We start from the raw sequence: 14,302 nt of genomic DNA on the forward strand, positions 1-14,302 counted from the left end.
CCGCGCATGCGCGGAGCGAGTGAAAAAAGGGGGCGGGGAAACAGTAGTTACGCAACAGAAAACTGCTTTTTGTTACATAACATCTGATGATTCCCTAATCAAAGGGAAATTGACACGGTGTTGAAGTACTACAACGTAACGTTTTACATGTTTATAGTATTTTTTCATAATACTACTTCAATCCGCACATATTTCGACTGTACTAATACCCCGGGGTAATGTTAAATACCATTGTATTCAACATATCCTATGATTTTGCACACCTTTTTAGGGTGCATTTGGGACCAAACTCCCATGATGTAAATATACAGTGAATATTATAGTAATTTAAAACAAGTGGCATTACACAATTATAATAGGAGGGATATAACAATTGTCACCATCAATAAATCGGTCAATAATTAATATTCTCATAATTTCCCAAAGGGACAAATTGTCTGTTCCATCCACCAGTCTAAAACCTAAAGATATTTTATACAAATTGATGTAAAATAGAAGCTGCATAACCTCACATTTGAAAAGATGGAACATATAAAATGTAACTATATTATAGGTTACTTGACTGGAACCAGGAAGTTGTGAGCATTTTTGCTTGAATCAGATATCTTAGGTCAATCTACTTCATTGATCAATCATCTTATCGCGACAGCACTAATTCCAAATATATACCCATGTTACAAACACTTAATGACATGCTGAAGTATTTATTTTTTAAAAGGCCTTTATTCACAGCCTGATGACAATCTCCCTTAAATTGATCTTGAAATTGTTCTTAATTACATGCAATTTGATCAACATTTCCCTGAAAAGTTGTGGGAACCCAAAGAAGCTGTGCCTGGCTCTTACAACACAAGAGCTATCAGTTTATTTTGGACATTTTCATTTGAATGGGTGCAAGTCATCATTCAATCTGTACCACTTACTGCCTAATACGTTGACTTTTTCAGCTACTCAAAGCATGATTAACTATGGATGAATAGATGGCACTATACTGGATCGCCATTTTTCAAACCTGCACAGTTGTAGAAAAGTAATCTCAATTATTGGTGTTAGTGAAACCCAATCTATTTTCCAGTAGAAAGCAGAATGTGACTTGCAGACAGAGGAAGTCACAAAAGTACCACCGCAAGTCACCACTGTCCGAGTTTGCAATTAATGCAACAGAGGGGAAGTATAGGGGCCTCAGAGTGACAGAGGTAAAGAATATGCGCATATTTCTTAAGGCTAATATGTCTGTCCTAATATATTTTAATGTTATCACAACCTTGGCAGTGTATGTTAGTGAAATTAAAAGTAAGTTTGATTGTGTTTCACTTGAAGCAAGCCAATTTCTTTCCCAACTAAATTATGATTCTATTATACAATATCCATAACACAAAAATCTTCTCTTTTTCATGAAATAGCTGACACTACAATCCTTCCTTTAAAAGGGCCTGTTATGTTCAACAGCTCCACCTCTTGAAGTAGAACTGCAAACTGAAATTTGAACCATGGGAAAAAAATCAAGGGCACGTATATCGAAAACCTGGTGTCAGCTCTCCACAGCTGATTCAAAATGTCAAAGAGGTACATGAAATTATGCAAATTAAAGTTCGACGACCATTTTGGGTAAAATTATGCACATCAATTAAGTGAGCAAAAAAAGACTCTTTACTGCAACTTGCAGTAACTACTAACGAATATCTGATTTTCTACTCATTTTTCTCAACAACAAATACAATTTCACATCAAGTACAATAGTAAATCATTATTTAGAGAATGCAAACTTTGAAAACAGAGCAAAAACATATGGTATACTACCAGGATAAAATAAATACTTGATGGTTCCACAACCACTTCCTGTTAGCGTATCTGTCCAAAGCAGACAGGTTCAACTTGTTGAACATGTCCAATTGTTATTTTTTCACCACCTTCTCCAGATAACCAATGAATCTTCTCAGGTTGACTTTGATGTTGTCTAGCACACATAGCTGTTGGGGGCTATACTTGCCTCTTCCTTCTTTACGAATCTAGAAAGAAAAAATAAAAATATATTATTTTAAATTGTAGAAAAAAAGATAAGAAAAAAATCATAAATTTGTGGTTCAGTAAAAAAGAAATACGTCTCTGGTACCTTGGCCTTGAACACCGGCTGAAATGCCTTCAGTGCTGGTAGCAACTGGATGTGTTTGCAAGCCGTCTCTGCCTCGTCGCCATCTGCAAAAACATCCAACAAGGCGTCCAGGGCTTCTCCGTTCACAACTAAGTTGGTGTCCTTTGTGGCAACTTGAAGTAAGGCGTTTCCAATCATCTGTGGGAGCAGAGATTTCTTAACAAGGAAGAACAAATATTCCAAGAGAAGAAATGGAGAGAAAGAGTGTACCTGAAGGGTTTCAGCAGTGCCTTTCTCTTTGGCTAATGTGCTGCCAGTGATACCCAAAATGGCGACGGCGTTGACTCTGACACTGACAACATCGCAGCGGGTGGCAGCTTCGCTCAGACTCATCAGCTGCGGGGGGGTCATACACTGACAAAAAAAATAAAATAACACCACACACGGTCAACAGGGTTTAGTGCCAACTGGCAGTGGGAACAAAGTCTAGCTTTGTTGTCTCTGTACTCATTCAGTCAACAGTGTCAACAAACATTGACATAGGTTAAAAGGGCCCTCTGCTCATTTTATACAAGTTCAGTTTTCTTGTCATGCCTGTAGTATAATGTTCACTTTCCAAAGTCTAAAAAGAAAATAACCCCTGGTGATGTCATCAGGGTCATCTCAGCTTGGGTGTCATCACGAACGACAGGTGTGGTGTTCAAAAGGTGAGCACATTTAACTGAGGATGCTATTGAGTTGCATTATGGGAAATCTAGGACCCAGAATTTTGTCTACTAGACCCATACAAGGGACTAAAATCTGCCACATAAATGTGGTCCATTTATTGTATTCATTCCTCTTTATTTATTCTGTCACTTGTGAGAAACGCACATTTCCAGAAGTGCAAATTTATCCAAATTGCTGGAGTAACCCTTTAAAATGATCCATAAATGCAAATGTTAAAAATCACTAAGAGAAACCACTGAAGCTGCAGGGCATTATGTACCTGGGGGATATTTTTGGAGGCAATCATTTGTAAAAGAGACCGCATGGCGCTTATGACGGCCTCCAGGAACTCCTCGTCTTTGGGTATCTCTGAAACATGAGAAAGTAAATCGACCTTACTAAACAGATGTATTACATACTTCAATGTTGCAACTCTATACAGCTGCAAGCGATCACTCTAGGAATACACATTAATTTGTCCACTGTGAACATATTGTGGTTTTTACTTTTAAGTTGTATTTCTGACCTATATCCATGTGTGTTTCAGTGAAAATTAAGTGTGTTGTATTATAAGTGCTAAAGGTGAGACCTGCTGCACCAAAAACCAGCGTGGAAAGGTGCTGTGCTGCTGCCTGCAGGGCTGCTGCTCCTCCGAGAGACTCGGGGTCCATTGTGGAGAGGATGCTATGGAGGCACGTCAGTGCCCGGGACTGCACCCGCTGTATCCTTAAGAAAAGCAGAAACGGTGGCGTTTGTCCTTAGAGTTATTGCTAGAAACAGACATCTACATATATTTTTTTTTAATGCATTGAAACATGAAACAATCTGATTGTAGTTGTCGTCTCTCAACTCAAACTCAATTCTCACGTCTCAAGTTACTTGTCGGAGTGTAAAAAATGACTGTCGCACATGAGAAGAGGTCCTGGCCCAAATAAATGTTATCCGGATTTCTGCTGGCTACATTCAGAACCTCAGAAATATTGGACGTTGACCCCGAGAGACTAAATAGTCGGACCGATAGCTGAAGGGTTCCAACACTCCTGACAAACTTCACCAGAGTGAATATGCACAAGATATACAAACAGATATGTTACACACATTTCTATCTGACAGTTACGTTTAAAAAGGAAGGATGAGAAGTGAGAGGATTACTTTTTTATCAGGCCTCTCCAGGAGGGAATCTGTTGGCACACATCCATAGCTTCCTTCTTGGGGAACTCAGTATTCTTGAGGACCTTGAATCAAGAAAAAGAAAGATATTAATACAATCACGGTTATACCATTTAATGTGGTTTCATAATAGGTAATTCGATCTGTTCAGGTAGAAGCTGGGTGAGGTTCATCGCATAGTTACAACTATATTTAAGGGGTTACATTACATTTCACGTGGTTGTGTAAACATTCTGACACTGTGATGAACTCCTTTCTCATCGCTACTGATGGACCGATGTGAGGTGTTAATGATGAAGCAGGTATTTGCCTTTTCTGGGATGCTGTGTTGGATCAAGGCCTCGTGCACCTCAGCTGACAAACACAGTGGAGACATAAGATTGGACACTCCATCACACAGGCCATCCGGACCCATGTCACTTTCGTCACTGCTCGACTCCTCCTCCCACTCGTCGTCAGAAGGGTCTTAAAAAAGGCACACATACAAAGAATTGATCCAGGAGACCAGCCAAATGCAGGTTGACACAAGGTATTTGTATACACTCACATTAACTAATTGCGTGTATTTCTAGTTATAATAGCCTTTTTGATGTGCACACACACATCTGTAACAAGAAATAATGTTGATGAAAAGTGCCCGGGGTCAGCACTGCTGTCCATGTCCACAACACTCACCGTCAGAGCAGCACATGTTGACGATGATCTCCAAGGACGTTTGCTGGGCTGTCAGCAAGGCCGTTGCCTCCTTCAGCTCCTCCTTGTCCCTCTGGACAAAAACAAGCAGCCACGTGAGTCAACATCCTACCAAAACGATGAATGTTAGCACTGTTATCACACGTCCGAGTTGAGCTGCCCGACGGAGATTTATTACTACAGACGCAGTCGAGTATGCGTGTGGAACCCGCTTCGAGGTCGTCACTGAAGCAGAACCCATCGATTCAGTCTGGGTTTGTTTCGCAGCGCTGTGACGGATAAATACTTGCTGTCTTCTTACACTGCTTCACTAGAGATAAAAGCTTATATCGAGATTGCGTAACCTACAATATTACTGGGGATTTTTGGGAACGTCGACATGAATGTCAACCGCAATCCTGGGGCTCTGGCTGTGACTGCGATGAGAGGGACAGCTCTGTATCGCCGAGGTCAGGGGATTGTCAGCGCGCTGGAAGCCAGAAGCTGCTCCCCAGCTGAACCTTGCCGAGTGTCCCCGACCGTCTCCCCCGGACCCGACAGTTTGTCTGCTCAGTCAGTCTGCCTCGCACTGCGGGATGACTCATACGCCAGCGTTTCACCGAGCATCAACTCCGACAAAATGCACAACGGGATCGCTTTGTCACCATAAACACAGACGGCCATACACCTCACGTCCTAAGACGGCCAACATCATATTTGAGGGCAAACTTCTTATCTGCACGAGCCTCAGCAGTCCCTTTTGTCAATTACGCAAGTTATCACAATTTATATAGTTGTTACAAGTTCACTGGGGAGACACTGCATTTCATTTAGAGTTTTACAGTATCTGCTATTTATCATTGTAGGTTGTTTGGAGTGAATTGCCTAGTAGAGATGTCTGTCTTCTCTCAAATGTAAAAAGTGCCATAAAATGCATGTTAAAAAAACCCTAACAGCAATATTAGAATAATAATAGATGACTCCAGACCTTGGCGTTTTTTCAATTTTATTTGTAGGCACTTTTGTGGCAGAGTGCCATATTGTCCCATTGTAACTGAGAGAAGGCAGACATCTCTACATTCACTTACAGTTTTGCTGTCAACCGGTTAGAATCGGCTTAATCAGTAATTTATGCATTTTGTTAATCAGTCTTTCACACTTGTCTGAGAACGAGTCTTCACACTTGTGGACATTTGTGAATAGTACTGTTAATGAGTAAGTGCAAAATTATGTAATACTTTGCAATTATGACCAAAACATTTACACAGGGTTCATAATCTCTCCGACGACTGTGATTTACTGTGTTCAACTCGTATGAACAGAGGCGCCCATAGCCTGATGTATGCGTAAAGAGGAACAGCAACATTTAGAGTGCTTAGTGATAAGACACCACTTACAGGCAAAAGGTCTGAGAAGTCGTTATCAACCCTCACAGCCTTTCCATTACTCTTGCGTTTCGGAGCTTCCTCCTCCTCGTCCATCTCCGCCACAGCGAGCTCTCCTGCAGCCTGGTCTTCTACGCCCGCCGCAGCTGATGCGTTTCTGTGACGGACCTCTTCTGCTTGTCTGAGTTCAGGTATCAGTGTACCAATGTCCAGATCCAGACACTGCGACAAGGTGGCCACCACGGCGTTGAGGGTCTGGGCCTGTCGGGCGGCGGGCAAACTGCCCTTCATGTTCCACAGTGTCCCTGAAGGACACAGCAGGCAGAGTCAGAGCTCAGGAAGCGCTACTAAAAAAAACATTACAGGCAGCTTTGGTCCGCAGAAGTCTCTCAACTTGTGTCAGTTTTGAACAACGCATTTTTTTTTTTTCAGAATAAAAAAAGACAAACTGTACCTGCAGCCAATGTCCTGAGGAGTGTGTGCGCCATGTCTGGCTGAGATGTCAGCAACACGCTCTCCACGACTCCAAGCAACGCAGCGTTCAAGCCGCACAGCAGCTCCGGGTTATCCTCAGTCACAGTGTGCAGACAGTGGGCTGCCCGAACACATAGAGGAGAGACTTACAGTCACTTGAGGAACCCACAGGGTCAGAATTATTGTTCAAATAATATTAAGATTTGTAAAAGGAGGGTAATAACTATTATAGGACATTTGTAGGATGTCAAATTTAAATGATCAGTTCCCACGTCAGTTCTGATATATTATAGCCGATCTCACAGTACAAGAACTGTCAGCGACAAAAACTCAACATTACAACATTCATAAATTTTGTATTAGACCGCATTTGTTTGCTGCATTGCTTTCCTCATAAAAAAAATAAAATTGCAGAGCATAAAGCAATTTGAATCCAGCATTGTTCTTCTTCTTCTTTCCTGCCTGCCTTCTTTTTGACAAATTCATTTTTCTTGGCACATTACTGCCACCTGCCAATCACAGGAATAGTGTGAATCTAACGATAAACAGATATTTTTTTAGATATCCATAATGTAATTTTGAATATCCAAAGTATATTGTGACGCAAAAAAATGTCCTTACTGATATTCACATAATAAAAGACGACAATTGCGGATAGAAAAAAATTTAATTGTATTGGATATTAAAAGTGCCTTTTTAAGATAAGATATCTTACATGTTGTTTTGACTCGCACAATAAAAGTTGATATCTTGAAATGTAATTTCTACCAGTAGGATTATTATTGTGAAAATTATTAATTACCATTCTGACAAGTGAGGATTTGACAAGGATGATGCTATTATTGATATCCATGATGGGTGTACGGTTCGATAAAATTACAGCTCGCCAAAGCACACGTGCATACATACTCTTGTCCGAGACACAAAACGCAGAGGGGACCATGAAAAGAAAAAAACTCGGGAGCCCAAACAGGGTTCAAAAACTCAACAGGGAACCTTCATGTTAGCGGTGATCTAAATGTCAAGGGTGCTTGGAGGTACATTCACTTTAATGACAACAGGACATGTGCCTTCAGAAATGGAAATGGGCATTACCGGTTCTGATATTTGGACAGAAACTGAGGTTTGTCATGAACAACATGCAACAGCACACACACACGCACAGCCCTTCATAAATCAATTATGACCACTAATGGACAGCATATTATTAGCCCTACCAGCTGATATGGCCAGTTCCACGTTGTGTGGGTGTCTCTCCAAACACTGGACAACCAAATCCAGAAGACCCGCTTTGTTGAACACGGACAGCGACTGACTGCTGCTCTCACTGAAAGGACACCACAAACACGACAGTCAGACGGAGAAGAGACAAACGCACACGGAAAGACATCATGCAGCGTCTTTGCGTGACTGAATAAATGGCACTTAGTGTCAAGCTATAAAATAAACTAAGAGCAACATTTTCTGGACACGCAAAGAAAATCAAACTGGGGTGAAGTGTCAAATGATGATGCAATAGACACCTATGAGCTGCTTACTGACTAGTGACACGGCGCAGCTCTCAGACAACACTGTTTGCACAACCTCTTGGCTTACCATAGGTTCCACAATAGGTTCACAGCCTCGTAGGCTACATCCTCCACTGCATTCTTCTGGTCTTTCATGGTCACTGCAGCGCTCTCAAAACCAGCACAGCTCTGAAAGGAAAACAACAGCGAGTTGCAGACAACAAAGACACGAAACAGGTAATTTGCCGTCGTCCAGCCGAAAACTGTGTTGACTCTATATCATAAAAATACAGCTGAAAAAGTGGGTGACTTGAAATGAATTCAGTCGAATACAGTTTGTTTCATGGAATCTATTGACCTCACACATAAGTCAACAGTGAGCTTGAATCTGATGCCAGAAGGCAATTTGTTCAAAGTGTGGGTGCAGAGATTGTCACCAATTGTGACCGGCTTTGCCCTGGAATTAAAACCGAGTTTCTGAGGATATGGTCGCATGCTGTAACAGCTGCTGATGAGGAGGAACTGAAGTGATGGGGTGAGCTAAAAGCGGCGGCCGAGTCTCACCTCTCTAAGCAGTGCTGTCAGAGGAGTCATGACGTCGTGCTTCACCATGTCCTCGCACGCCTCCTGACCTCCGCATGCACTCAGATTCCTGTCGGGGAGAGAGACACACACACACTCATCGTTCAGTCGGAGGATGAGTCGCTGTCGGAGATGCCGTTTGTGTTTGTGCTTGTGTAAGAGAGGGGCGAGGGTCCTGTGAGCGACTGGCTTTTCATATCCAGCACATCCCCGAGTTAAGGTGTACTGGAGGGCGATAGTCAGAACGGGTGTTACGGTCGTACTCAGATATGAAATACGTGTTGATTGGGAAGAGAGGACGACTAACTGTTGTCAAATGACCACTGACGACGTGTGAACTCGTGTGCTTTTTAAAAAAATATATGTAACGTGTAAATGTGATCAGACTCCCACAATATCAAAACTTAACAGAATGAAGTGTATGATTGTATCCAACATGTCAGAAGCACGTAATAACAGGAGTTATCAAATCACAAAAAACAGACAGCACTTTCTTTCTTCATACAGCCAGACGTAGAAGAAACCGACAGATACAGAGACAGATATATTTGAAAGTATTTAGAAGTATATAATGCGTGCCTTTCTACGCTAATGACCCTGCAGACCACAGACAGCATCACTTACATTATTGTGTTCACTCAGTAGCATCAGGGTGGCCACAACCAAACAATTATACAAACTAGTCCAGCTGTATTATAAGGACTCCGAGTGGACCTGGTTTCAGTGAGGGTGCCTACGTGTGCTCTCGGGCCATTCCCATGTCTGATATACACAGTCCCTCTCAGAGAAACTTGCTAGATACGGTTTCTAGATTTCAAATTGCTTTTGAAGTTTGCGTAACTCCAAATACAGCTGTGTAAAACGGATGCACTATCATGAAATATCCATAGAAAAAGGAACTTTTATCTGTTTTATGCTGATTGCTTATGCTAATTGGCAGGGTGACAGCAAGCTAAATCACATGTATTGTAGCCACAGCTGCAACTGAATTACTGTTTAGTAGTTGTGTGTGTGTGTGTGTGTGTGTGTGTGTGTGTGTGTGTGTGTGTGTGTGTGTGTGTGTGCTTGAAACACGAGCCATCAGATTGTTTTGTCGTTTTGATATTTCTTAATGTTATTTAGGATACTGGCCGAGGTGATTACATTTTGTCATGATCTCCCTTTCTCAGACCGACCTGTTGAGACAGGTCTGCCAACAACTAAGTGTAGTTATTGGGGGGGCCCCGTATCTCGACCTGGTGGCAGTCCGGGCCACACCACCGGCTCACCTGAGCGCCCCGGCGGCAGTCTCCCTGACGGCCAGGCTCTTGTCCAGCAGCATGGGCCCGAGGCGCCGGACGGCATCCCTCTGGAGGAAAACCGGGATGGTCTGACTCTGCTGCACCACCCGAGAAATGCTGGCACACGCAAACTCTCGCACATCGGCGCTGGGACTCTGCAACTGTGGAAGCACATGCCAAACACCACACCAACTACTGTCTCAGAATATATATATATATATATATATATATATATATATATATATATATATATATATATATATATATATATATATATATATATCCAGCTTACGCAATAAAAAGTATATACAATCATAGCACAAGTTAATTTTGTAACTGAAATCACACATTCAAATGAATCCACTTATCCAAAAAAACACATCGGTTGCACCGTTTAAATAATATCCCCGTTTAGTTGTCCATTGAAGCGTGGAGTTACGTGCCTGTGCACCACGCAATGACATGTAATATAACAGCAGAGGGTTATTTTAGCTACATAATTTATAAAGACCCTACTTTCTCCAGCAACTCTGCAGCTGGGCAACTATCCTCTCCGGGGTCTTCTTCCTCGGCGTCCGCTTCCTTCACCGGCAATCCGACTGCGTTGAACTGCGGACGTTTAAACTTAGTGGTTTTACTTTTACCCATTTTCAGCCCTTATTTAAAGTGCAAACTGCGCATGCAACGTGATTAGGTGTTGTCTTCTTTCAAACTTGTACACTCGGACCAAAACGCAAACACACGGCTAAGCTCCAGTCTAGTCGGAAGCCATGTGGAAAATTGTTCTTCCGTAAAGTGGCCCTTGTACCAGAAACGAGAGAAGCTGTCGCAAAACCATAGGGACGCAACGACACGAACGTAAAGCCATATTGAGGTATTCATCTTTTATAAAACAGCAAATAAACCTTGGATTGACGCTTTACGTGTAATGAAACCAACAAATTACACCGTTTTTACAACTCAAGTATTTATTAGGTAAATAATGTTAAAAAATAGAAACATTTCGTTAAAATACACGCTCAGCATCAGAAACGGAAATAAACAGATCTGAGCTCTTATCTTCAATCATGACATCAGCACAGTGACACAAATAAAAGACTCCATTAGTTCATTTCTTCTTTCTTCCAAATGCATTTTCCACGATGATGACGATGCCTGCCCCGGTGACGTTCCCCTCGGTGCTGTTCAGACCACCCAAAGGACTCCAGAGTGATCAGTGGCCATCAACGAAGACCAGGTACATCCGACCACCCCCACTCAAGCTCGTTGTTACTGGATGTTCGGTCGAGGCTTGAGAATAAGTTTCCCCGTCTGTAAAAAGACGGGAATAACATGAAAAATAAAAAGTTTTCGGAGCAGACTACGAGTCATTACATCAAAGAGATTTGTTAACTCACATCGTCACAGGACATGTTGTATTCTGCTAAAACTGTTCGACAGCGTGCAGCAATACTGAAGGCGCACATGTCAAAGAGCTCAACGTGAACAATGATGAATTAGTTATAAAAGTGCAGTTAGACAATCATTTCCCTGCATGCTCTACTTAATATATACTGCAACAGAAAAGAGGATACATTGATGGTGCCACAACTCGTTTGTGTATCCCAGCAAAGAAGAGAGCTATAAGAGTGATGCAGCTGATGGTGAAGAAGGGATGATTCCACAGTGATGAAAAAAAAGAGACCTACAGAACAAGAAGAACAAAGCAACAGACACCTTCAAGTCAATAACACAACGTCCACGTTGACAGATCTTATTTAGTCGGTTTAGGAACTCAGAGATAAGTGGAGTAAAAACACATTTTTCACAATGCATTGGGTCCCTCGAGAAATTTGGTTATCAAATGGTAGCTAATCAAGTTTAAAGAGGAAAAGAAATACAATTTTGTGGACATTGCAGATGTCCTGAAACAAGTTTTGGACACAGGAACAATGGCACCTAAAGACTTAAAGTTAACTGATTAAGTTACCTTCAAAAAGAGGTTCTATCTAGTTGGCAAAAGGTACCTTAGTTTTTCAATGAGGAACACATTCTCTAGCTCCCTTAACAACATTTCAAATGTAGGAACCTTTTAATATTTCCAGGATTGCAGCAGTGGCTTTCTGGCTGACAACATTCTTCACTCTAGCTACAGTATTTACACAATCCCAAACAGGGCAGTATGCAATGCTGGATTCAATTCCCCGTAGCAAAAGAAAGTTAATGAACCCCAGAATGATTGATCCATGACATAGCATGTATTGAATAGACAATGTTCGAAATTACACATTTTCTAAAGTAAAGCTCAGTTTTTAAGTCTGAGCATGTCTGTCGTCACATTTTTTCAACATGATGGTGTCATCGTAAGGGGTAAAGGACTAGCATAAAATATTGTTTCATGAGCTCTCCACCCCCCTCATTAATTCTCCAGAGATCTGGTGAGCTCTTTGTGCTGATTGCGAGGAGCAGGCAGGCAGAGCAGAGGGCAAAGTTAAAATGAATGAATCATGTGCTCAAAGAAATGTCAGAAACCAATCACTGCGAAGATCAATATATGCAGTTTTAAAAGAATGGCGAAAAAAACTTAAATTTGACATTAAAAATCTATTTAAATGGAGGTCGTACTGTACATTCACTACCAACAACACTGGATGCAAACATTAAACTGCATTTTGGATTGACGGCATAAAAGATCTGGCCATAATGCAGCCGATTGTAGGGGGGCGATGGTTGTTACTCGCCCCCTTTAGTTCGCTTCGTTTACCGTCAGGAAGCGGGTATTTTATGGTGGTAGTATGAGAGAGATACAGAGCTCAAAGACAAAGGCTACACATCAGCCCATAATCAGGTGTTGCTGTTCAATGAGCAGGAATACGAAGTACAGACTGGTACTTTTACTTGATTTTAAGGAGGAACAGTTCATTCTGATATGGCGGTGCAAGAAAAAATGGGTTTTGCCGAGATATAATTCACAGCTGTAAGCCCTTGTATTGAAATTGTAATATTCCCCTCAAAAAAAGAATCTGTTGGTTTACAGAGTTGATGTCAATGTCCAAACAAAACAAAAAAAGAGAAAAAATAATAATAAATTGTGAACTGATGCTGTAAATCAATCAATCAATGTTGTAATTCCTGCGTTAGGAAGACAATCCTCATGTTTATAGCTGTTGGCTTTATTGTCATTGAAGCACTGAATAATAAGAGCACTATGTGTATTCGCGTTGTCTCCCTTAAAGCCAGAAATGACACCCCTCGACATGCGTCTCCACTAATACTGACCTTCTGTGTGTCCGGGTCTATTAACCAGTTCCAAGCCCCAGTAGCCGTACAAACCGAGACCACGATCAGAATCACTGAAACCAGAATGACACCCAGGTTAACAACACGAAACAAGATCCACCAAACCATTATATAGTATAAGTCTCAATACTGTGGGTCAACCAAGTCTGTATTCAACCACCAGCGACAGTGACTTACTTCTCCACCTGCCCGTTGCAGGTTGCAAACAGGAGACGTACTCTGTCAATCTTCTCTCAAAGGCCTTCAGGTCTGAAACAAATACATGGGCACAATAAGACACTGTATTTGGAACCAGTCTGGTTGTTTTATCAAGCATCTTCCTTTTTTTTTCTTCCAATCATGTGATTTACACTGAATAAACCTGTTATGTATACCCAAAACAATTGTGATCATTTAAATAGAAAATAGATGAAAACGGAATACTTAGTGTGAGCCAATACCCATACAAGCTGCTGTCTATTGAGTTAGCAAAAATGCTAGCTAAGTGTCGTTAGAGGACTAGCCAGCTAACTCAGCGTTTTAGCTAACGTTGTACTCTTAAGAGTACAAGGAGTTAGTGTTTGATTATTGTGGTGTTTGTAGCTATGAGGATACAACATGTGGTCGTGTATGTTATGTATTTGTTACCTTCGGCCTGTTCCAGGGAGTTCATATCTAAGTCTTGTCCCAGCAGCCTGCTGTTGGGCGACTGCCGTCAAGCGGGCCGTTGTTTTTTACGGTACGGGTGCTTGGAGCGGCCAAAAATAACGAAGACCCGTAGTTTAGAGTTAAAAAAAAACTAGTAACGCTAAACAACGAGGATGTACAGTATTGTACATTGTGTCACATCATAGTATTTACTGTACTTATTTATGTCAAATTACATGTTACTCTACTTATAAGGGGCCCCATTTTTAATAAATTGAACATTTAATAACAATATAATTGTAGCGTTAACTAATCAGCATTTCTTCCCTTTTCACACTACAAATGGACCTCGAGTAAACTCAGCTCCTTTGGGAGAACTTTGCAAATCTGGATGCCGTGAAGGGAAGAGGTAAAGGAAGAGGACAAGAACAAGAACAAATAAGGGGACCACGGACAACATCACTTGTGATGTGGAGGTGGTGATTTGGCCATAAAGTGGGATCCAAAACTTGAGTAACCAAGTTT

General features: G+C 41.5%; 2 protein-coding genes and 1 long non-coding RNA gene across 3 annotated transcripts; 1 reads left to right on the forward strand and 2 right to left on the reverse strand.

The window, feature by feature from the left end:
- Positions 1-687: 687 nt before the first annotated feature.
- On the reverse strand, positions 688-10,668 carry heatr3 (HEAT repeat containing 3). The gene is made up of 15 exons (XM_034529469.1): positions 10,388-10,668; positions 9,860-10,032; positions 8,574-8,661; positions 8,098-8,198; positions 7,719-7,828; positions 6,482-6,622; positions 6,040-6,332; positions 4,646-4,736; positions 4,281-4,435; positions 3,953-4,035; positions 3,390-3,526; positions 3,081-3,169; positions 2,363-2,506; positions 2,114-2,290; positions 688-2,009 (listed from the first exon to the last, which is right to left on the reverse strand). Exons 1-15 carry the CDS (start codon positions 10,517-10,519, stop codon positions 1,896-1,898), a joined length of 2,028 nt encoding a protein of 675 aa, XP_034385360.1. The 5' UTR covers positions 10,520-10,668; the 3' UTR covers positions 688-1,895.
- Positions 4,386-4,758, forward strand: LOC117728682. The gene is made up of 2 exons (XR_004609241.1): positions 4,386-4,499; positions 4,605-4,758. It is a non-coding gene; the product is annotated as an uncharacterized LOC117728682 (long non-coding RNA).
- A 159-nt stretch (positions 10,669-10,827) lies between the features above and the next one.
- On the reverse strand, positions 10,828-13,882 carry cnep1r1 (CTD nuclear envelope phosphatase 1 regulatory subunit 1). Its single transcript, XM_034563295.1, has 6 exons — positions 13,778-13,882; positions 13,328-13,399; positions 13,130-13,203; positions 11,446-11,555; positions 11,269-11,323; positions 10,828-11,182 (listed from the first exon to the last, which is right to left on the reverse strand). Exons 1-6 carry the CDS (start codon positions 13,800-13,802, stop codon positions 11,141-11,143), a joined length of 378 nt encoding a protein of 125 aa, XP_034419186.1. The 5' UTR covers positions 13,803-13,882; the 3' UTR covers positions 10,828-11,140.
- Positions 13,883-14,302: the final 420 nt, after the last annotated feature.

This window comes from Cyclopterus lumpus, chromosome 3 (genome assembly GCF_009769545.1).
Source record: "Cyclopterus lumpus isolate fCycLum1 chromosome 3, fCycLum1.pri, whole genome shotgun sequence".
Classification (NCBI taxonomy): Eukaryota; Metazoa; Chordata; class Actinopteri; order Perciformes; family Cyclopteridae; genus Cyclopterus; species Cyclopterus lumpus.

What these genes read in the sequence shown, in the direction of transcription:
- heatr3 (XM_034529469.1), bottom strand. Translation starts at nt 10,519, where the DNA reads ATGGGTAAAAGTAAAACCACTAAGTTTAAACGTCCGCAGTTCAACGCA. An exon ending in CAACATGTGCTGCTCTGACG is followed by an intron (nt 4,436 to 4,645) that starts GTGAGTGTTGTG and finishes GCCTTTTTTAAG; the next exon opens with ACCCTTCTGACGACGAGTGG. An exon ending in TGGAGAGGCCTGATAAAAAA is followed by an intron (nt 3,527 to 3,952) that starts GTAATCCTCTCA and finishes GCTTTTCTTAAG; the next exon opens with GATACAGCGGGTGCAGTCCC.
- cnep1r1 (XM_034563295.1), bottom strand. Translation starts at nt 13,802, where the DNA reads ATGAACTCCCTGGAACAGGCCGAAG. An exon ending in TAGACCCGGACACACAGAAG is followed by an intron (nt 11,556 to 13,129) that starts GTCAGTATTAGT and finishes CTTGTTCTGTAG; the next exon opens with GTCTCTTTTTTTTCATCACT. An exon ending in ACAACATGTCCTGTGACGAT is followed by an intron (nt 11,183 to 11,268) that starts GTGAGTTAACAA and finishes GTCTTTTTACAG; the next exon opens with ACGGGGAAACTTATTCTCAA.